At 37.6% G+C, this 24,569-nt stretch overlaps 2 protein-coding genes across 8 annotated transcripts in view; one reads left to right on the forward strand and one right to left on the reverse strand.

Annotated features, from left to right (window-relative positions):
• Nucleotides 1-24,569, forward strand: part of ptpn9b (protein tyrosine phosphatase non-receptor type 9b) — a 659,505-nt gene that overhangs the window by 113,812 nt on the left and 521,124 nt on the right. The window lies entirely within an intron of this gene.
• The window catches only part of fat1a (FAT atypical cadherin 1a), a 154,035-nt gene that overhangs the window by 84,059 nt on the left and 45,407 nt on the right, over nucleotides 1-24,569 (reverse strand). For all 5 annotated transcript variants that reach the window (XR_007429458.1, XR_007429457.1, XR_007429456.1 and 2 more), the window contains exon 4: nucleotides 4,011-4,072. Coding sequence is in view for 1 of the 5 variants with exons in the window: in XM_049472205.1 (XP_049328162.1) it covers nucleotides 4,011-4,072 (62 nt within the window). In the remaining 4 variants the exon portion in view is untranslated. The remainder of the gene's footprint in view (nucleotides 1-4,010; nucleotides 4,073-24,569) is intronic.

The following is a 24,569-nucleotide window of genomic DNA, read 5'->3' on the forward strand; positions in this document are numbered from 1 at the left end:
AAAACGACCTTCATTGTTGCATATTTGCTATTTTTTACACTTTTTTCATTTGATATCTAGCTAATAATTATTTGTTTTAACCTTTAACCATATTGGCTTTATTGTTCCTCAGTGTGTTACAAAATATGACTTTTATTTTAGTATATTTGCTGTTTTAGTTCAGGAAACCATTGTTTTACCCTTTCAACTCCATAGACTGCAATATCTTCAGCTCCCTCCATTAATAATAAATTATGTTTATGTGTATTTTAGCATATATGTTGGTTTTTATTCACTAATAAATTAAAGATTGCACATTAAATGTTGCTACTTAGCATTAGCATGGGCAATATTAGCAGAATTAGCATGACATCATGTATGGCTGCTGGACTGGGAAGCTGAGGCATGTCTCAACATGTCCAAAAACAGACTAAATACCAGCTTCCCCCTAAAACCCTCCCCTCTTTCTCTCTATCTCTCTCTCTTTATCTATCCCCCACTATATTTAGCATTTCCTATTCCTCTTTTATCCCAGCTGTGTGAAACTTTCAAGCCTGGGAAAATTTTAGTGTTAGCTTCATGCTAACAAAGCAGTTTAGCATTATTGAAAAGGGGGGTTTGATTAGCTAAAGCTACTCATAAAACTCAATTAATTACTTAAATATTATAAAATTCATATAACTGAATATATATATATATATATTTTAAATGACATACATTTTATAAATATATATATAAATATATATATTTATAAAATGTATGTAATTTAAAATCCTCCTTTATCTAGTTTTACTGTAAATATGTGAAAATCTGAGGTGCATTTGAGTTCAGCATGTTAAGGATTAAGCAGATTAAGCATGGGAACTACAATACTGTAAACAAAACACTAGGTATTACATAGAAATGCTAGTTAAAATAAATTAGCATTTTCTTTTGCTGTTGTAATTAATTAATACTACCCATAAAACTATACAAAAAAAATTGTTTTATATTAAAAGTATACATTAAAAACTGAAAAATCAGCAAAAATGGTCTGCCGTTTGCTAACAAAACACTAGAAATGGTACAGAGACGCTAATTTAAAATAGTACTTTCTTTTGTTGTGGTAATTAGGGTAAATAAAATTACAAATAAGGCAAATATTTCTTGTTTAAACTCACATGTATCATGCTAATTGTATTATTCAATGACAGAACTGAAAAAAAAAGTAAAAAAATGCCTAAAAAAACTAAAACTGTGAAAAATCAAACCTCTAATGGATTACTTTTTATGCATCATTATATAAGAAATAAATAACATTTTAAATTGGTTTTAGCACCAAAAATAGTTCTAAATCACACTCACTTATATACATGTCATATGCACATAATTCTGTTAAATAAATCTGTTCCTATACAAAAAAAACTATACTACTATATGTGCTATACCGTACTATATGTAAATATGCTCTGTCCTGATTGGCCACCACCTTGTTTTGCACCTCTTTCAAAACACAGTCTGCTTCAGGGTCACCGGGTGGGGCCTTTTATGCAAATGAGCTGGGTTTTAGTGACATCAGTAACACAATAAAATTAAAGCACTGACGGACCCCCCCCCTGCTTTACACAGCAGAGTTCCCCAGCATGAGTGATCTGCCCCCCCCCGAGGAGTGCTGAGATGAGGGGGTGGGCTGGAGACCCCTGGAGAGGAAACGTCAAAGCAGGGCTTCTTCCTGCGGAGCCCCGACCCAATCACGGCAACTTAACGATCGCCGTTGCTATGACTACTGCACTAGGCCACCAGAAGAGAGGGAAGGAGAGTTAAGGTAGAGAGAGAGAGAGAGAGGGAGAGAGAGTAGTAGTAGTAGAATGAAGTGGTAGAGTGGTAGAGAAGTGGTGAAGAAAGATCATTACCAGATCTATCCAGGCTCAACCTCACCAGTAGAAGAAAGAAAGAATAGAAAATAGAGAAGGAAAGCAGGCAAGCAATAAATAAATGGATAGAAAAGAAAGAAAGAAAGAAAGAAAGAAAGAAAGAAAGAAAGAAAGAAAGAAAGAAAGAAAGAAAGAAAGAAAGAAAGAAAGAAAGAAAAAAAGAATAAAAAACTAAAGTTAAAAAAGTAAAAAATAAAGAGTTAAGAAAAGAGAGAGAAGGAAGGATGTAAAGATGAAAGGGATAGAGATAAATAAAGATGAGAATAATTTCAGAGAAAGAAAGTAAGAAAGAAAAAAGAAAGAAAGTAAGAAAGAAAGAAAGAAAGAAAGAAAGAAAGAAAGAATAAAAAACTAAAGTAAAAAACTTAATAAATAAAGAGTTAAGAAAAGAGAGAGAAGGAAGGATGTAAAGATGAAAGGGATAGAGATAAATAAAGACGAGAATAATTTCAAAGAAAGAAAGAAAGAAAGAAAGAAAGAAAGAAATAATTGTGATACAATGAAGTGATAAGAACACAGTAAAGAAAAGGAGCAAAAGAAATGAGAACGAGAGAAAGATATAAAAGGACAAAAATAGAGGTAGGGTGAGAGACTGAGATAAAGACGGAGAGAGCGAAAGAGAGAGAGAGAGAGAGAGAGAGAGAGAGAAAGAGAGAGGGAGCATTGGATTGTATCCTCCCCCACTCTTTGCTTTATGTGCTTCTGGGGGGATTTGGATATCCGGTATGCATGTGTGTGTTTGTATGTGTTTAGGTGTGTTAGTGTGTGTGTGTGTGTTAGTGTGTGTTAGTGTATGTGTGTGTGTGTGTGTGTGTGTGTGTGAATTCTTTGTTCTTGCTCTGTGTTCTGTGTCTGGATCAGACAGGCCAGAACAGGAAGTATCACTCAGCCTCCAGTCTGAACCTGAGCACTGTTAACTCCTGAGCTTCCGCTCCAGCTGCTCCCACCACTCATCATCTACAGACCCCCACGCTCCGAACCACCCGCAGACCATCAGCTGATTCCCAGCACATTTAGATCTTTAGTTTTAGGAACAGATTTGGGGTTTGCTCTGAAGTTCAAGAGGGGGTTAAGTTTGGAGTCTGGAGTTTAGAGCATTTATGACTATTTGTAACTAGTGAAACTTGAATTTTGCACATATATTTTATAGTTTAATATATATATCTTGAATTCTGGACTTGGGGTTGGTGAGGCTCTCCTGACTCCTGACTGCAAAAGCATTCCATTTAAAGTTTAGTACTTGGATCTTGGAAATTCATCAGAGCTCAAATGGAACGCAGCAATAAACATGTAGTAACTAGGGGTGTCACGATTTCGATATTTCATCGAAATCGATTGAAGTTATGTCATGGTCTCGAGCCTCGAAGTCAAAAAGAGAATCAACGATCCCTGCGGCAAATGCTGCAGCACACTGTAGCTCAAAGAGCAGCTCTTTCTCCAGAGAATGTGAACATTCTCATCTTCTTAAAGAAAAACTTAAAGAAAATATAAAAATAACAGTTGTTTTGTCTAGCCTCAAATATGTTCATAGTTTTGGTACCTTAAGGAGCATCTTTCTCTCAGATAAAGTTAATAATATATCTTTATTAAAGAAAAAAACTTCTCATTCTCAGGGACCGAAAAAGTCTTAAAATCTTATTTTTCATGTTTAACTGTTATAGTAGGATAGAGTTCAGTTTGTTAAGGCTCTAATTGTTCTATTATTCTGTACATGACTGTTCCTGTACTTTTTTATTATTTATTTTGTTATGTTGCACATTGCTGTTTTAATAGCGCACACTGCTGCTACCAAAAAAGCCACTAGATGGCATTACATATATATCTTAATTAAATAAAATAAATTTGACCATTAGTGCCTAATGTGGTGTATTACAGATCACTTGTATCACTTTGCATCACTTATATCAAGCCCACCTTTTGAAATAAGATATTGTAAATTTGATGAATCAAACCAATGACTGGCCATAGACTAATCTAAAACTGGCATAGGCCTCTCTGCTGTAAAAAAAAAAATCAAGAATCAAATCGAATCATGACCCTAAAATCGGAAATAAAATCGAATCGAGAATTTAGAGAATCGTGACACCCCTAGTAGTAACCGATCAAGATTGTGTTTACCTCAAGAATGTGCTCATCCTGCTGCTCTCGGTCCAGTTTCCTGGAAGTGGTGGCAACCAAACCTATAAGAAAAAAAAACAAAACATTAATTTAGCTTCAGGTATAAGATCACAATGTCTAACAGCAACCAATTTCCCAAAATATTTATATATATTTATTAAAAGACACATTTATCCATATAATCAGCAATTAGCTCAATATCAAACCTAATAAATCACACTCAATAAAGACTTTAAACTGTCTTTATTTAAACGTTTATTAATAAAACAGCAGTGACAGAGAATTTGGTTCCTAAAAAAAAAGTGTGAGGGGTGTCCAAACATTTGACTGCTGGTGTAATTATGACCTGAAGAGAACACACACACACACACACATTCTCTAAAACACACACACTCGTGAAATACTATGTGTGTGTGTTAACAGCACCACAGAGATAGTAGAAAGGCCTGGCTGTAGTCTCCAGACTGAACACACACACACACACCCACAGTTTAAAATAACCCCCACACACAAACACACACACACACACACACACCCCAAACAACCCTGTAGTTTATTCGCAGTGTCTTCCCCAACATTGCTCCGGTCAGATCTGCTTATGTGCGACTGAGAGAGAGAGAACTTGTAGTGACAGAGAAAAAGGGAAGAGAGGAAATATATGTGGACAGAGAGGGAGAGAGTGAGTGCCTGAGAAAGAAAAGAGAGAGAATATGTAGAAAGAGAGACGGAGAGAGAATGAAAGTGGGAGCGAGAGAGAGAGAAAAAAGAATACGTAGAGAAACGAAAGAAAGGAGAGAAAAGGCAGAGAATATGTAGAGAGAGAGAAAGACAAGAGATACAGAGATTATGTAAAGGGGAAAAAGAGAGGGAATGAGAGAAATGAATAGAGAATATATACAGACAGATAATGAAACAGGGAGAAAGATATAAAAGAGAGAATATGTCGAGAGAAGGGGAAAAGATAGAGAGAGAACAAAAAGAGATACAGAAAATATGTAGAGACAGCAAATGAAAAAGGGAAGAGAAAATGAGAGACTGAGGAAAAAAGAGTAAATGAAAGAAAGATGTGCATATGTGGAGAGAGAGAAAAAAAGAAAGTGAGAGGGAGCAAGAGAGAAAAAGAGCGTGAAAGGGAGAGAGTATATGTGGGGAGAAAGAGAATATGTGGAGAGAGAGAGAAAAAAGAGAGAATAAGAGGGAAAAAGAGAGAATATGTGGAAAGAGAGAATATATGGAGAGAAAAAGAGAGTGAAATGGAGAGAGAAAGAGAGTATATGAGGAGAGAGAGAATAAAGAGAGTAAGATAGAGAGAAAATATGTAGAAACAGAGAATGAAAGAGGCAGACAGAGATTGAGAGAGAGAGAGGGAGAGAGAAAGAAAAGTGAGAGAATGAAGGAGAGAGATTGAGAGAAGGAAAAGTGAGAGAGTGAAAGAAAGAGAGAGAGAGAGAGAGTACGTGGAGAGAGAGAGGGAGAGGGGGAGTCTGGAAACAGAAGCGCGGGTAGTCTGCGTTAGCCGCTAGCGCTGTGTGTGCTGCTGTGTGGCGCTGGGGCTGATGGGTAATTGTAGGCTGTAGAAGGCCGGGCTCCGGCCGCAGCCGCGCTAGCGTCTGATTAGCGCAAAAAAAAAAAACACACTTCCCAAATCCAAACCCGGCCTGGCACACACTCTCCTCTACAACCAGGAATAGCAGAACCACAACCCGCTGCCCCTTGCCATTATAAATAACGTAGCTTAGCCTCTCTCTCTCTCTCTCTCTCTCTCTCTCTTTCTCTTTCTCTTTCTCTCTCTCTCAGTCTCTTACAATCGCTCGCACTGTAGGACACATATAAACAACAGTGCAAATCAATCAGAAAAAGTCCAAACAGCAATCAAAACCCGAAGCTAGCATTAATCACATGTGACTGACAGCATGCTGTTATGCTACAGTGTACAGCTGTGCAGCTCAACTACTAATTAACAACAGATTGTGCTACAAAATTAACCTGAATAAACTAAAATAAACTAAATCCCGACAGTAAAAAAACAAAAACTAGCAGAAATCATGTGTTAAATGTTTAATTTAATTGTAAAATACTGAATAGACTGAATACTCCAATTAGCATGGTGCTAAAAGCATCTCTTAATCATTACACTCATCATAAACCCTGTGGATTTGATCAGTAATCTATCAACGTGTTTGGTGTCCTTCACTTTTTCCTTCTTTAGTTTTTTACACAATAGCATAAAGGCTAAAGCTAATAGCATCTAATTAGCTATAGATAACTAGTCAGGCTAGCTAAATGAATGCATGCTGAAATCATCACGTTTACCTCAGACTGTATTGTCTGAGTTTAGTATCATATTTTAGTAAGCAATAAAAAAGCAATAAATCAATAAATGTCTATTATCTGGTGTATTGTCATACATAAGGCGCACCATATTATAAGGCGCACAAGTAAACAAAAAACTCTTATTCTTTAAAAAAAAAACAAATCTACACAGATTTCTCTCCTGAAAACTGTTTATTTGGGTGAGTAAAGTGCTTCCGATTATGTACAGTGAGCTTAGATTTCCAAATGTTTTTTTTAACAGTGCAGTTAGCAGCAGCGCTAGCGCTAGTAAACACCACCCGGCAGCGCTAAACTGAGGAGCCCTGAGTGTTTTGATAAGCCGAGGAACTATCAGCTAGCATTTCTCTCCACGTAGCTTGTTATAACATGTTAAACGCGCAGACTACAGTCTGATATACTCATCTCTGAACAGTGAAAGAGCTAGCACAGCAATTAGCAGCTAATGCTAATACTGCTCCAGCCTTGGTGCTGGAGAAACTTTACTGAAACTCCGGCGTAGAGAGGCTTTACTGCTCCTTAATACCTAACTGGTAAAATTTCTAAATAAAGTGTTCTAGTTTTTAAGGCGAACTGATGATGTTTGGGAAAAGTAAAGGATTTTAAGTGCATCTTATATTGCGTTTTAGCTAAAAAAAAGATTACTTTCACAAAAGTGTCAGTTTAGCGATTAGTGATTTTAGATATCAGTCACAACCCATGGTAGCAAGTCTGTAAGACATCACTGAACACCTCCACTTGGTTTGATGTGAGTGTTTGATGAAGATTTAGCTTAATGCTAACTGTTGGACAATTAACGTTAGCTTCATTAGCTTCATTAGCTCATACACTGAAAAATAAACCTATAACGCTGCACTGAATAAGTCTTAACTGATGGGCTACATGTGGGATTATAGTAGAAATCTAAGGTGAGTTTGTAATGATTTAGACATGCTGTTAGCACCATGCTAATTGAATGAGTGTTTGCTTCACTAGACTGTTATATACAGTGATACGCTGCTGCTACAACAGCACTGCACTTAGCGTGCTAACACTGCTACACTCCTGTTATAGTAATGCAGGCCTGAAAAGGTTAAAAGCCTCTGGGCTCCACATTTAGATTCAGAAATTGTTCAGAAATAAATGTACTTGGTGAAAGCACACACACACACACACACACACACACGTACACACACACACGCACACACGCACACACATACTCTGATCTTCCTAACAGCTGTTCACACACACTCAAATACACCTTGAGGAGTGATGGAGATCGGGCAGACGACGTTCTTCTTCGGCAGACAGCTAATCAACTCCTCAACTCCAATATGAGGGCACGTCATTCTTACCAAGAAGCTAACTATAGCACAGGCGGACCTATATATATATATACATATATATGTATATATATATATAGGGTTAGCTCATTTTAGCACCTGAGCATCTACAGATTTTTGTTTCTGTGTGTTTTTACACTGCCAGAGCTGTAACACTGTAATATGTTCATATGTTATGTTGTAATAACATTGTAATATTTATTGCTACATTTTTTTATATCACAAAAACTGACTTTTACCTCCAATATTATACACATTTAGAACGATAAGTGATTACTAGTCACATTTGGAAACATCTGGGCAATATATAATAAAATATCTTAGAAATGAATGTCAGCATGGACATGATTTTTTCATGTATTCTGGATGCATTTTTTAAGAATCGGAAACTTTCTTCTATAGTTTAACAACAAGACTGTAGTGTTGGATGATACCAACGGCCAAAATTGACATCACAACAGATATTTTTTCTAATTCTGGTCGAAACTTAATCATTCCGATAACAAAATGAACAGCATAAAACCAACTGGTATTTTTGGCCTGTAGACTGCAGCTAACCCTGGCTAGCACTGCTGGAGCTACATTAGCATTAACCGCTAACCACACCAAGAGCTAGTTAGAAAAATACGGTACAATGTTTTTACACATAGAAAAAAACCCAATAGCTGTAGCATATTATTGTAATCAAATTAAATTCAATAATATTGTAATATTTATTGCTACAATTTCGTTTTTTTATATCACAAAAAATGACTTTTAACTCCAATATTATACACATTTAGAACGATAAGTGATTACTAGTCACATTTGGAAACATCTGGACAATATATTATAAAACATCACAGAAATAAACAAAACATCGCAACATGTTAAAACATTAAAAATAGAAAATTTTTTTTTATGTATTATGGATGATTTTTTAAAGAATCAGAAACTTTCTTATACCTATAGTTTAACAACAGATTGTAGTGTTGGATGATCATTCCGATAACAATATAAACAGCATAAAACCCACTGGTATTTTTGGCCTGAAGACTGCAGCTAACCCTGGCTAGCACTGCTGGAGCAACATTAGCATCAACCGCTAACCCCACCAAGAGCTAGTTAGAAAAATATAGTACAATGTTTTTACATAGAGATTATTGTAATCAAATTAAATTCAATTATTTTTTATACTGTAAAAAGATTACTGTCGACACAGCAAAAAATATATCACGAAACAAAAACAAAAAACTAATGCATGTCACTAGCCAATAATACTAAGACAATAGCAGTCAGCAAATCTAAACTACATGCCTAAAACACACATCACATGTTTTTTTTTACTTCAGGCTGTGTGAAGGTAATCAGCAGTAGATTTTCAAGGATGCACGCCAGAAAAAAACATCAAAAACTATTGTATTATTGCATTCTTTTTAGGGGTGAAACGATTACTTGAGTAATTCGAGTTACTCGATTAAAAAAAAAAGATCGAGTAATTTTCTGTGCCTCGAGTAACCGTTTATTTAATAAAAAAACTCAGAAAGAAGGAGGAGGCAGCGAAGGTTTTAGTTAAAAAAAAGAGAGTATTTTGAAGCGGTAAGGTTTGTGGTTAGTTTATAAAAACAGACAATTCTGGACTTACTAATACAGACTTAACACAGCGCTGAGGAGTTCATAAACTAATACATTGTTGAGTCAAACTGGCGCAACATCTCTGCTGTTCAGAAGCTAAGATGCACAACATAATACAAATGTTTATGCCTTTTTTATTGATTAATTCCCTATAGTTTTGATACTTACAAGAAATCCTTGTTGCAAATAAGTTAACTTATTTATCTTTAAGCAAACAAATATGTTTTATCCGATTACTCGATTAATCGAATCGATTTTTCAGTAGAGTACTCGATTACTAAAATAATTGATAGCTGCAGCCCTAATTCTTTTCCTCAGCATTTTGCAGCCTGTGTGTGCATGTATGTCTCAAAGTTGAGGTGTTCTTGGTCTTTTGGCAGGGCGTCCACAAGCCAGGCATTCGAGAGAGACTCCCGCAGTCCCTACCCACCATCCATTTGTTCCTCCGGAAAAAAAAAACAAAAAAAAAAGTAAGCACGGTCTCCTCTGGTGTGGGCTAACGATAATTACAGCGTTGTCATCGTACAGAGACGAAAACAAGAAAGTAGAAGCGGAAAGTGCAGAGCAGAGAGAGAGAGAGAGAGAGAGAGAGAGAGAGACTTGGTCAGGATATTGTTGGACTGGAGACAAGCACAGTTGCTGCCTTAGCCGTGTGATTAGCCGTCTGGAAGCTCAAATCACGGACCAAAAGCACGTAGCGTGGCTAAAAACAGTAGCAGCAGCCACCGAATTTACTCAGTGTTTATAGATAACTGTGTGTTGTACAGTGTCAGAAACCAGATTAGCCAGTCTGTTAGAGACTTAACGAACATCTCCACACGGGTTTATTCAGAGAGGCAGCTTAATGAAGATAATCAGCACTTTATTAGCTACCAGTGTCCGTTACCCAGCATGCACTAGATGTTAATTAGACTTCAGAAAGATGTTGGACGTTGTAACATGATGCATCAGTTTAATGTCATAAACAATAACGTGTTGATCTCAAGCTTAAAGTTAGATAGGGGCTGAATTCAAAGCAAACAAAATGTTTAAAACATTGTTAAAATGTAAGATAGTTAAACGTAGATGGTTAAGACTGGCATTGAACAGATACTGGGTTCTTTTCACCATGAAGTGAAAAATAAGAGACCACTTAAAAATTATGAGTTTCTTCAAATTTGAAGATGAGGAAGATGGATGATCACAAGCCATCAAACCACCAAGATGAACTGCTTGAATTTTTGCACCAGGAGTAAAGCAGCATAAAGTGATCCAAAAGCAGTGTGTAAGACTGGTGGAGGAGAACATGATGCCAAGATGCATGAAAAAAAAAACTGTGATTAAAAAACACCCAGGGCTATTCCACCAAATATTGATTTCTGAACTCTTACAACTTTATGAATATGAACTTGTTTTTTTTTTTTTTTTGCATTATTTGAGGTCTTAAGTTGAGCTGAGTTCAGAAATAATCAATATTTGTAGGAATAACCCTGGTTTTTAATCAGTTTTCGTACATTTCTCGGCTTCATGTTCTCCTCCACCAGTCTTACACACTGCTTTTGGATAACTTTATGCTGCTTTACTCCTGGTGCAAAAATTCAAGCAGTTCAGTTTGGTGGTTTGATGGCTTGTGATCATCCATCTTCCTCTTGATTATTTTCCAGAGTTTTTTTGACATCTAGCAACAATATTTCTAAAGAGACTTAATTGTTAGTTCTCGAACATCAGTTTTTATATAGTTTCTGGTTAGCGTGCTAGCACTGCTTTAGCTGAATGCTCTTTTACCATTCCTGGCATGTTTTCCAGTTTTGTTTACGAACAGACAAGCACAGAGAGCACTGAGATTTCTTTATCTGTAGTTTTTAAGTGTTTATCTGCCATCTCTGACTGCTCTCCTGTTGGGATGGGGGCGCCTGACCCGCTAAACACAAAAAAAAAAGCTAAAGGAAAACCCTGTTAGCATCGACCGCTGCGGGCGCGCTACGCACATTCAGCACAATAACTTTTAATTGTAGCTCTGTCACACAGACGAGTGCGTCTCCGGGGAAATTAGGAAGCAAAATAAAGAGAAAAATAACGAAGCAGAGAAAAGGAGTGAGTGAACGAACAGCTAATTAGCGAGTGGAAAAAAGCTAGCATGCCATTAGCTCACTGGACAGAATGCGACTGTTTTCGTCAAAGAGCGTTAGGATTTTTCTCTCACTCTCTTTATCTTTTTCTTTCTCTCTTTTCCTACAATCACATTTTCTCCCCCTTTCTCTCTCTCTCTCTCTCTCTCTCTCTCTCTCTCTCTCTCACACACACACTTACTTTTACACCCTGTAGATCTCTGACGTGTAGACGCATCTTTTATCAGTAATGAATGAAGCACCTCATACAATAGAACACCTGTATCACACTGTAACCGAGCTTTATAGCTTAACACACACACACACACACACACACAAACACCCCCCCACACACACACATACACACTGTCCTCCACTGTATCAGACACTTCTACCTAGCTGTTCCACTTTGTAGATGTAAAGTCAGTGATAGAAGCTCATCTGTTGCTGCACAGTCTGTATTGATAAAGAGAGAGAGAGGGGGATAAGAGAGGTACTGAATAGAGAGATGACAGCGGTAGTGATAAAGAGAGAGACAGGAATAGAGTATATAGAAAGAGAGAGAGAAGTATAAAACGAGAGAAAAAGGTAGAGAGAGGTATAGAGAGAGAGTAGTAGTGATAGAGAGAGTAATAGAGAGAGGTATAGAGAGAGAGTAGTAGTGATAGAGAGAGTAATAGTGATAGAGAGAGGTATAGAAAAAGAGGTATATAGAGAGAGAGTAATAGTGATAGAGAGAGGTATAGAGAGAGAGGTATATATAGAGAGAGAGTAGTAGTGATAGAGAGAGTAATAGAGAGAGAGTAGTAGTGATAGAGAGAGTAATAGAGAGAGAGGTATAGAGAGAGAGTAATAGTGATAGAGAAAGGTATAGAGAGAGAGAGAGGGGTATAGAGGGAGAGTAATAGTGGTAGAAAGAGGTGTGTATATATATATATATATATATATATAGAGAGAGAGAGAGAGAGAGGTATAGAGAGAGAGAGGTATAGAGAGAGGTATAGAGAGAGAGAGAGAGAGAGAGGGGTATAGAGGGAGAGTAATAGTGGTAGAAAGGGGTATAGAGAGAGAGGTATAGAGAGAGAGAGTAATAGTGATAGAGAAAGGTATAGAGAGAGAGAGAGAGAGAGAGAGAGAGGGGTATAGAGGGAGAGTAATAGTGGTAGAAAGAGGTGTATATATATATATATATATATATATATATATATATATATATAGAGAGAGAGAGAGAGAGAGAGAGAGAGGGGTATAGAGAGAGAGAGAGAGAGAGAGTAATAGTGATAGAGAGAGGTATAGCTGGGTCTCAGTTGGTCTCTGGTATCTGGTTTAAAGTTTGCTGTTCCTGATAGGAGCATTCCTGGGTTCACTCATGCGTGCAGGAGCCTCAGCTTAAAACACCACAGCACCGCACTCTGCACTCCTGCCCTGTGTGTTTGTGTGTGTGTGTGTGTGTGTTTGTGTGTGTGTGTGTGTGTGTGTTTGTGTGTGTGTGTGTGCGTGTGTTTGTGTGTGTGTGTGTGTGTGTGTGTTTGTGTGTGTGTGTGTGTGTGTTTGTGTGTGTGTGTGTGTGTGTGTGTGTGTGTGCACATTCAGCTGTTCTACAGCTCTTGTTGTGGCTAAAAGGCACATGTGAAGCTTGTAGAGTGAACAGATCCAACAGATCAGAACAGGACGGCGAGACGGTGATGTGTGTGTGTGTGTGTGTGTGTGTTTGTGTGTGAGATAAAGTGTGTGTCTGAATGTTTGTGGACACACATTGCAGACATCTCTGCAGTGATGAAGCTTCAGCCAGTATTTTTGGTACGAGTGTGGAGATTAGAAAAGATGAAGGGTGGTAATAATCCAAAACCTTCCACAGATAGAGATAAATTTGTTTTAATGATTTTAATTTCAGAAGAAACAATGAATAAGCCGGTGTCCAAATACTTAAGTCCTATGGATGTCGAATGTTTGCTTTTTAATAGCCCTGTACGTGTGTGTGTGTGTGTGTGAGTATGTGTGTTTTATGCCAACTGCCCAAAAGGCAGGAAGTGTCAGGCAGGAAGTTGTAGAGGTGTAGTATCCATTTCCTCTCTGGCCCGATTAGCTTGCGGCACTGGCCTTTGAAACAGAGCCTGAGTTCAGCTTTTCTCTTTTATTCTCTTCTTTCTGCTCTATTTTTTTTTCTCTGAACTGAAAGTAGAGTCAGGGTGAAATATGATAGCAGAGAGAGAGAGAGAGAGAGAACCAGCCAAAAACAGTTAGTGCAGTTTTAATAAAGAAGAGAAGAGAAAGGGAGATGAGATGAGATAAAAAAGGGGACCGTGGAGATGAAATGAAAAATATCAGATATAAAATGAGAAAAATGAAATGAAATGAAAGAATGATACAAATGATACAAAAAGAAAGACAAATCGAATAGTGATGAGAAGAGGAAAAGAGGCATAACAAAAAGAGACAAAGACAGAAAACTGATGAGACAAAACAACACTAAAAACAAAAAGGTGCAGTTTTATGAGACAAAAAGAGTAAAGAGAAGACAAAAGGAATAAATAGAGTAAGAGATTCAATGAAAAGAATCAAGACAAGTAATAAGACAAAATAAAAAGACTAAAACAAAACAAAAAATTAAATTGAATGATATAGAAAGAGAAGAGAATGGAAAAGAAAAGCAAAGTGTTTGTATCATGTCATATTTTTTTCTTTTATCTTGTGATTTATTATCTGGCCTCTTTCAGAAAAAAGTAAAGAAAGAAAAAGGAGAGCGAGAGACAGAGAGAGAGAGAGAGAGATAGAGAGAGCCTCCTGTACTCTGAGCGCTGCAGTGCTTTTTCACAGGGGGCAGCAGAGAGCTCAGCCCAGCAGGGTCACAGTGCAGCTCAATGGGCCTCTGTTCTCCAGCCTCAGAGGAAACCCAGCTCCACAAAGCTTTAATGCAGAACCTCTAACACATGATGGACAGAACATAGGATTCTGACAAGTGGGTGTGTGTGTGGGTGTGTGTGCGCTGGAGCTTTTAACCTTTTTAACATTCCCAAACAGAGTGCAACGTCTACAGACTGTACAGTGTGCATACTGCAGAACACATGGGTACACACAGCTTTGGAAAAAGACTAGGAGATCACTTCAATTTCTGAATCAGTTTCTCTGATTTATCTATTTATAGGTTTATGTTTGAGTAAAATGAACATTGTTGTTTTATTCTATAAACTACAGACAACATTTCTCCCAAATTCCTAATAAACAAATTCTCATTTAGAGCATTTATTTACGGAAAAAAATGAAAAATGGCTGAAATAACAAAAAAGATGCAGAGCTTTCAGACCTCAAATAATGCAAAGAAAACAACAAGTTCATATTCATAAAGTTTTAAGAGTTCAGAAATAATCAATATTTGGTGGAATAACTCTGGTGGTTTTTAATCACAGTTTTTTTCATGCATCTTGGCATCATGTTCTCCTCCACCAGTCTTACACACTGCTTTTGGATAACTTTATGCTGCTTTACTCCTGGTGCAAAAAATTCAAGCAGTTCAGTTTGGTGGTTTGATGGTTTGTGATCATCCATCTTCCTCTTGATTTTATTCCAGAGGTTTTCAATTTGCTAAAATCAAAGAAACTCTTATTCTTTTCCAGAGCTGTATATGCAAATATTTTTTATGGATGTGACATCACATTATAATGAAATCCACTGTTTCTGTGACATCACAGCCCTTTTTAATTGAATTTAATTGATGTTAAGCACTAAAGCACTAAATAAAAATATCGTGAGCGATATTATACCCTAAAATATCGTGCCATATCACCCATCCCATTTCCCATTATATATCTACTAGAGACAGATTATATATGTTTATTATCATTAATTTTACTTTAATTCTGGATATATGGAGTGCATTACTATTATTATCATGACCTCATTCTGGATTATTGACTTCTGTTACAAATCTCATAAAATTATTATATTTTTGAATATTATATTGCAGTATTATATTGTATGTAATAAAAAAAAAAAAATATATATATATATATATATATATATTTTTTTTTTTTCTGGCAGTGTATAGTGTATTTTTGAAATTATGTTTTAAAAAGTGTTTTGTCATATCGCCAAGAGTATCGTTATCGTGAAAATACCATGGAATATCCTGATATTATTTTAGGGCGATATCGCCCACCCCTAATATATCTGTTGCTTTTGTGGTGTCACATCCTGCTAATATGGTATTGGTTGTGACATCACAAAACCGAGTTGTTAAAGTCTTTTTATCTTAAAACTGGTTGTATTTGTGCAGTTTAGTTTTGCTCAGTATGGGCCCTTTAATGTTCTTCGTCACCATCAGTCTGATTCACGGGTGAAGAAGATCAGCAGCTTGAGTCCGTGCTGATATTTGAGACTCACTTCACACACACACACACACACACACACACATACACACACACACACACCTTTCCCATGTAGTCACTCCCTCATTTAAAAATGATAAGTCACATTTCACTTGTGCAAACACACACACACACACACACACACACACACACACACACACACAAACTAGACGAGCTCAAAGTTCACCTCAGCGGGCCGCCAGCATGCAGGTGGGTTAATATCTGTTTCACACACACACACACACACACACACACACACACACACACACACAGGTGTGCACAAAAACTCAGTAGGTAGTCATTAAAAGAGGCCACACACACACACATAGAAAGAATGTGTGTGTGTGTGTGTGTGTGTGTGTGTATGTGTGTGTGTGTGTGTATGTGTATATATAGACAGACACACACACACAAACATATAAGCCCATTAATGCGTTTGCACACTCACACACACTTTTAATGCAAGAACACACACTTCCTGATCCACCTACTCACATAGCCACTTTACTCTCAAACACACACACACACACACACACACACACACACATAGAGCCTTTCACCCACACCACTCACTACAAAAGGGATTGAGGTCACTGTGACCAACTGAACCTTTTGGACTCACTCTCTTTCTTTCTCTCTCTCTCTCTCTCTCTCTCTCTTTCTTTCTTTCTCAGTCAACCTTTATTGCACTACTATTTTATAAGCTCATTGTCTCTTGGCACCGAGCCAAAATACAGAAACAAACAAATAAGCAAAGAAATAAAGTCCATTCTCTCGCCCTCTTTCTCACTGTTATAATGCCTGCAATGGTCTTCTTCAAGGGGAGGAACGTCCACCACATTTTCCAAATTAATAAGTGCATAATTCAGTGTTTTTGAGATGTAAACAGTCAATCCGAGTGGGTTGGGTTTGGCTCGCTTTGTTCAACAGATATTGAATTCAGATTATTTCACAATAGTCTTGAACGGAATTAGCTGTTACTTCGACTGTGAAACAAATACAGCCATTTTTTTTATTAACGATGCACCGAAGCGAAAAGTTCTGAGTGAATCCGGTTGAAATAGCCTATATATGTTGTTCAAAGAAAAAGCCATTACAAAACGACGATTAAAGAATATTTATTAAACACTGAACGATTTAATATCCAAGCAGACCAATAAAGAAAGAACAAAAAGACTTTTAATCTGACGATATATAATCAGCTCTGAGATGACTGTAAACTAGGGCTGCACGATATTAGAAAAAGTTGACTTTGCAATATATATATTTTTTGACGTTATATATCGTGATATTAAACAATGCAGGACCCGTGATGTCTGAAGCCCCACCCCCACCTTAAAACCTGAGGAAAACAGCCTTTTAAGGGTAAATATAGTGGTTTTCTAGGATTAAAAGCGTGATTTTGGCTGCAACTGTAAATATCTGCGTAAAACTGTGCCGAACTGAGGTGCACAGCTTTCAACAGACAGCTTTCAACAGACTGTCCTCCTCCCCCACGCGCTCCTCAGGCAGCAGCAGCCTGTCACTCACACAGACACAGAGACAGCGCTGTGTATCTACTTCTTGTGTCAAGAATCAAAACATTGCAACATGACGTGTTTGATTTAATTGCCTTAGGTGACTTCGCACATTCTGTGCGATGTTTAAACAATATATCGTGCAGCTCTACTCTGAACCCCAGTTCAGTCTGATATTTCTGTTTCTGATAGTCTATAGGTAATCCTGAGAAAACTTGAGTTAAAAAGCTCACAATATCAGCATGTGCATCCCTATTATTTACTATTCCAGCCCGCCAGAGAACAAGTATGTTTGGGTACTATTTTCTGGCACAGTTCCCTGCATCCTATATCCCTCCACCATAAATGTCTAATAAAAAGCTTGTTTTAAAACAAAAACCCCATTGAACAACTACAATAAAACAATTTCTTCTCCATCAGATTGTGTATTTCCAGTAACGTGGTGTGATAACTCCCACTATAAAGGATCTTTTAAGTAGAGCTCAGCTTTAGTCATCTGGTTTTGGGAAATTAGAGTGTAGAATATTGCTCTGCAAATGTATGTTTGGGAAAACTACGCAAACTTTTAATGTCTGATGTACAAAATAAAAAGCTTCATAAACTGACGGCCACAGATGTCCTCGCACCGGATTTTCAGCAAACCTGCAAACGTTTTTATTCTGCTGCTGGCCGCCGGCTCTGTATTTTCCCTTGCGCTTCTGTAACTCTGCCAGAGCGCCTGTCTCTGCCTCCGAGTGTGTAATTACTGGGCCTTCTACCGCTCTGTTAACCGTTTCAACACAGCAGAGCGACACAGCACTGCCAGGGCCTGAGTAGGTCCAGCTGAAATGCCTGAAGGACCTTCAAGGATAGCGAAAGCAGAGAGCCTGTATCATGGAAAACTGAATTCCAAGAAAGTAAACCCTGCATCTTTCTCTCGTCAGTCTATAATGCTGTCTATATATGGAGACATATCTGCAAAAACAGCCCTTATATACCATAAGTATAATTAACTGCATTTAGAACGCGAATTTTCCATAGGGAATGAATGGAACTGAGTAATACCCTAGCAACCCCAGTCAAAACACAGCATTAACCACCTAGAAATATCCTAGAAGCTACCTAACAAGTGCCTTTACTTATTCACTTAATCAATATACCATAGCAACCTCTCAGGATACCACAGGAACAACCTAGCAATCTAGCATTCTTTAAGAAGCTTAGCATTTTCCATTTACACCAAAAAAAGTTATTAGGCGAGGTTCAGCCTAAACCACGGTGCAACACCCCAGCAACCATCTAATATTCCACCTATACATTTAAACGTACTATAATAAACTATAAATAAATAATCCTAGCAACTATTTACAAATGCCACAGAAACATTCTATAGCAATACCATAGCAACAATATCGTACAACATATACCAGCATATGCAGTACAGGGAATATACACCATGACAACCACTTAAAATACTGCAAAAAAAAAAAAAAAACAGCCAACAACCTAGCAAACCACCACCAAACAAGCATCCAACCACCTATGAATAACAAAGTGATCATTTACCATCAAACATCAAATACCACAGATATATTTGATATTGATGTAGCTATATGTACCATTACCACTTAAAATACCACAATAAAGACAATAAACCACTCTAAATAGCCTACCAACACTCAACACAATACAATACCACCAACAAATACGCCATAGCAACCACTTAAAAAACTGCAGAAAACACCAGCCAATAACCTAGCAAACCACCACCAAACAAGCATCCAACCACTGATGAATAACATAGTGATCATTTTCAAATACCACAGAAACAGCCTGGCTATACCACATCAACAATGTTATATATATATATATATATATCTGTTTAGGGATTATACACCATAACCACTTAAAATACCACGATAAAGACCTCTAAATAGGCATCCAACATTCACAACACAATACCACCAACAAATACGCCATAGCAACCACTTAAGATACCACAACCCTGTACTGTTGTGGTTTACCCATACGCAATTCTCTAATTATTATTATTATTATTTTTAATATAACCCAAATGCAAAACAAATCAACAACAATTCCCGGCTTCAAAAGGGTTAAGAAGAATTCTGCACTAAACCCCTTCCTAAAACGACAGGACCTTCTCCGGTCCCCGCACACCGTGCAATTTATTCCAAGAATAAAAATCTGGACAGCCACATCTCACAGCGCTTTTCCCAACTGCCCCCGTCTATTTTCCATTCAGTCCTATGGGAAGTGACCACACTGCAAAAAGTGCTGCGGCTGCTGTTTCAGCGGAGTGGAGCCTTCAGAGTTCAGAACGCCTCAACTCATCAGGACCAACCGGCATCAAACCAACCAATCACAACAGCACAGAGAGGGAGGGGGGAGTAGCCACGGAAACAACAAAAGGGGAATGAAAGAGGAAAAATATAAACAGCGAAGAGCAACATATCAAATTGTATGACTGTATTGTGACTAGCATGCTAGCTTGGATATATATTTTTAGTTTGTTTGTTAGCTTGGGATTAGCATTAGCCTGTTTCTAGAAGGTTAGAAACAACAGCATTTGTGTTTCTTAAGACGCTAAGTTTTTATAGTGGATATTTAAATGTAAATGTATTTAAATAAAAGAATGAATGTAAGAAACGTAAAATGCAATTATATTTATATTAGTGGAGACAATTAAAATATTAGTATATACTTGTATGTTTGAGAGGAGATAAATAAAACCAACGTGGGAAGCTGGAGTAAAGAAGGCATGAGAAATTGATTCTTTTTAAATTAGATCTTAATTCGCTGAGTATAAAAGGGCATTCTGGGGTAATTACCAAAATTTGGTTCTTTTCCACCAGAAAGATGAAAAGAAACTGGGTTAAAGAGAAGTACTAGGCGTTTATTGTAGCCTGCTTGGTCATAACATGAAAATGCTTAAGTGCTAAAACAACAAAAATGAGTGAGAGAGAGAGAGAACTTATCGTGCTGCCCTACTTAAAATACAGTAAATTTTACAAATTAATAACATATTAGTGTGGCTAAAAAAATCTTAAAGGGATAGTTCGGTATTTTTGACATGAGTCTGTATGGCATCATCATAACCAGTGTCGTGCATCCACACTGACTTACCCCCCACAGCGTCCTGTGAGCCGAGTTCTTGTCCAGTTTAGGTCAAAGCGAAAGTAGTCCGGCATGTTTGCTGGGGTCAGGAAAATAACTCCTTTTTCTTCCCAAAGCAGTACGTGTTCAAAAGAGTGATTTATTTACATCACAAAAAACTAACCCTGCAAAAGTCACGCCTCGTAAATCACTTGGGTCCTACTTTCTCTCATTTCGTATCAGTGCGCGTCATTCTGACAGCGAGCTGCGCACGCATCAACAAGCGAGAAGTAAACAAAGCGACCCAAACACGTAGGCTAGCTGTCAGGTTGCAGCGCTGCGCGCATTGATATGGAACGAGAGAAAGTAGGACCCAAGTGATTTACGAGGCGTGACTTTTGCAGGGTTAGTTTTTTGTGATGTAAATAAATCACTCTTTTGAACACGTACTGCTTTGGGAAGAAAAAGGAGTTATTTTCCTGACCCCAGCAAACATGCCGGACTACTTTCGCTTTGACCTAAACTGGACAAGAACTCGGCTCACAGGACGCTGTGGGGGGTAAGTCAGTGTGGATGCACGACACTGGTTATGATGATGCCATACAGACTCATGTCAAAAATACCGAACTATCCCTTTAAAGATGAACTGACCGATCTAAGCAGCATAAATATGCTTCTCATACAGAGATTACCAAAGAAAATGGAAAGAAATGACTTGAGAAAGATGAAGAATCTACAACAGTTTAATACCAAGGTATCATACTGCACTGCTGTATCGTGACTAGCATGTTTATCTTGGGCTAGCATTAGCCTGTGGCAAGAGCGTTAGTGATGTTTAAAACTACAATGTTTTCAAATAGTTCATTTTTTCAAGTATTTGGAGGGAAAAAATAATAATATGTCTGTTGCTTCTATTCTTATTCAAGATACAATAAATTAAAAAAAATTATATAAAGCCTTAACAAGGTGTGTGTCCGATTTATGTAACCACTAATTAAATGTATATTAGTAGATAGTAGCGAGTCCAGTCCAACTTTAAAACTTTAAAACACACAGATGCAACCCCATACAAACTCTATAAATATAGTCAATCTACCAGACATGCTTTGTGCCTGAAGTAAATGCTAATTTAGCTAACAAACAGAGCAATTAACGTGATGCTAACGGCCTAAAACCCCTCTCATTTACCTCAGACCATGTGGAGGCGTTCAGGAATCCCTATTAGACGTGCTAATGTGGTTTATTTATAAATAAAAGTCTGTCAGAAACCCCATAAACCAGTTTATTAAAATCGCTAAGCACAGACAACCCAGTCTGAGGTAAATGTGTGAACATTATATATATATGCAATTAGCACCAGGCTGTCTGCTAGCAAGCTAGCTTTCACAGTTCTTACGTATCTACAAATAGCTACATGTTTTTGTGTCTAATGCGATAGCCAATGTAGCTAACACATAGAGCAATTAAAGCACTAGATTTACCTCAGGCTGTGTGTAGGTGTTCAGTATTCTCTAATAGAGGTGCTAATATGATTTCTGACAGACTGTCATTTGTAAACATGCATTAAACTAAAGCTGTGCAATGCTAGTACTATTTTTTAGCTTTTTGCTAATGTACTTCAGTCCATGTTTATGGGTTAAACATCTATAAACATCTTGAGGTAAATGTATGGCAATTGAGGCATGATGTTAGCACCATGCTAACTATAGATATGATAGCTTTCACTGCTTATTTCATATCTACACAGAGCTACAAGTCTCTAATGCTATAGTCAATATAGCTAACAAGTAGAGTAATTAACATGATGTTAATGGCCTTAAAGATTTCCAATTTACCTCAAACTCTGTGAAAGTGTTTAGTAATTCTTAAAAGATGTGCGCTTATGTTGTTTCTGACAAATTATTATCTGTAAACATGCATTAAACTAAAGCTGTGCAATGCAAAAGTACAATAACTGATACTGGACAGATATAGTCTCTAGATATAGATATATAATGGGAAATGAGGGTATAATATCGTTCACGATATTCAAAAATGTTGGCGATATTATTGTGTACGATATGATATTGCACACCCCTAGACACAATACAACCAAAATATTGTCATACTGCCCAGATATAATCTCTAGGGTAAAATTAACAGGTGAATTTCAGACAGCAAACAGGTCTCGGCAGATGGAATACATTTGATTTCTCGTAGGTTGTAAGGTTTCGGCCTCAGGTTGGCGCTACAAACGTCTGAAGATCTGTTGATGAACACTTTGACACGCACTGCTGTGCTTGAACGCACCTGCCTGTTCTAATCTACTAACCCATCTTTCTAATTCTTTTCAAGGATCTCTCTCTCTCTCTATTTCTCTCTCTCTTTCTGTCTCCGTCTCCAGCGTTTGCTGGCATTCCTTCTTTCTGTCTGCTTCTAAACACACGGAACAGCGGGTCACCTCAGTCATCTGAACCTAGCGCGAGTGTGTGTGTGTGTGTGTGTGTGTACGCTTCTCCAAAGGCTTCTAATCCAGCAAGGGGAAATATTTACTCCACTGTAAGTAGACAAAAAGTGCACTTTAATTCTGCTCTCTCTCTCTCTCTCTTTCTCTCTCTCTCTCTCTCTCTCTCTCACTCTTTCTCTCTTTCTACAGTATTTCTAAAGGTGACTCACAAGTTACTGAATATATTTTTGTTTTCGATTGGATTCAGTACGCAGACACACACACATACAAACACACACACTCTTAAATCTAGTTGAATAGGGCCCAATGATCAACAGTGCTTAATAATTTCCATTCTGTACTTTTAACAGTGCTATACTACAGCAAAGATAAATATAGGAGCATTAAGAAATGTAAGTATTTAGGTGTAATAACATGTGAGCATGTGTATTCTTCTTAATCCTCATCATAATTATTATTAAAAAATAATAATAATAATGATTTTCAGTTTATACTCAAGGTTAGGAAAAAAAAACATAGTCTCATTTGGTAGATAAACAACACACGGAAAATGACCTTGAAAAACCTGAGCTAAATGAAAATCACTAAGGTCAGACCCTCCCTGCCTGAGGGTCACTTATTGATCAGTCCATTTATAGATTTTAGTGAATGATCCTCTTTTAAACCAGCTGTTTAAATCAGTGGAACAGATTTAGCTCTTCTTTCTATCCCAATAACAGATTTATGGTGCTCTCTCCTCACATTACTCGTAGAGTGATGTCCACAGCACAGGGCGTCTGTGAGCTGATGTATCAGAACCGAGTCTCTGCGCTTTCCTCCGAGCGTTAGCGCTGTGATGCTGCTCGGCAATGCTACAGCATCAGCAGCAGCTCGAAAAGAAGTGGTGGTTGACTTCACATGTATCGGAGGAAGCATGTGCTAGTCTTCACCCTCCTGGTGTGTTGGGTTGGGGCATCACTAGTGATAGGTGGAGTCCTAATGAGGGGGTTGGGTAATTGGCTGTGTAAATTGGGAAGATTTATACACTTTCCCTTTAAGATCAGCCCGTCTGCAGTGGTGTGTATGAAGTTTTGTGTGTGAGTGTGAGCTCGGCCACCCAAACACTCATCCACTGAGACATAACAGAGTGTGTTGCGGTGGGCAGCTCAGCTCGGCTCAGCGGTTAGAGCTGCCGAACAGCAGCTGGAAGGTTACCGGTACCATCTTGGGTGGTAGGAAGAGGAACTGACCTCGGTTTAGAGACTGGACACACACTTATAAAGAGATACTTAAATACGGTATATTTATGTATACTAGACTGGTGCTCCTTTTAATTAAAATAGTTCAACAGTAGTTACGTGTTTGGGATGCTAACAATGTAGGATTGCCCCAATTTGTGTGCTATTGTCTTGTAATGAATAAACACTTGTACACATAGACAAAGAATGGACATACTTTAATATGTTCCTGTTTTAGCTATGCTAACATGCTTTTAGTTTATAAAAGTCTTTCAGAAATTCTAAAAATTATAATCGAGAGTAATATGGATGATCACAAGCCACCAGGAGTGTAAAGCAGCATAAAGTTATCCAAAAGCAGTGTGTAAGACTGGTGGAGGAGAACATGATGCCAAGATGCATCATGTTTTGGTTTTTAATCATGAAAACTATGATTAAAAACCAAACCAGGGTTATTCCACCAAATATTGATTTCTGAACTCTTAAAACTTTATTAATATATAACATATAACATTATTTCAGGACTAAAAGCTTTGTATCCTTTTTTTTTTGTTTTTTGTTTTTCAGC

The sequence above is a fragment of the Astyanax mexicanus genome, chromosome 25 (genome assembly GCF_023375975.1).
Source record: "Astyanax mexicanus isolate ESR-SI-001 chromosome 25, AstMex3_surface, whole genome shotgun sequence".
NCBI lineage: Eukaryota > Metazoa > Chordata > Actinopteri > Characiformes > Acestrorhamphidae > Astyanax > Astyanax mexicanus.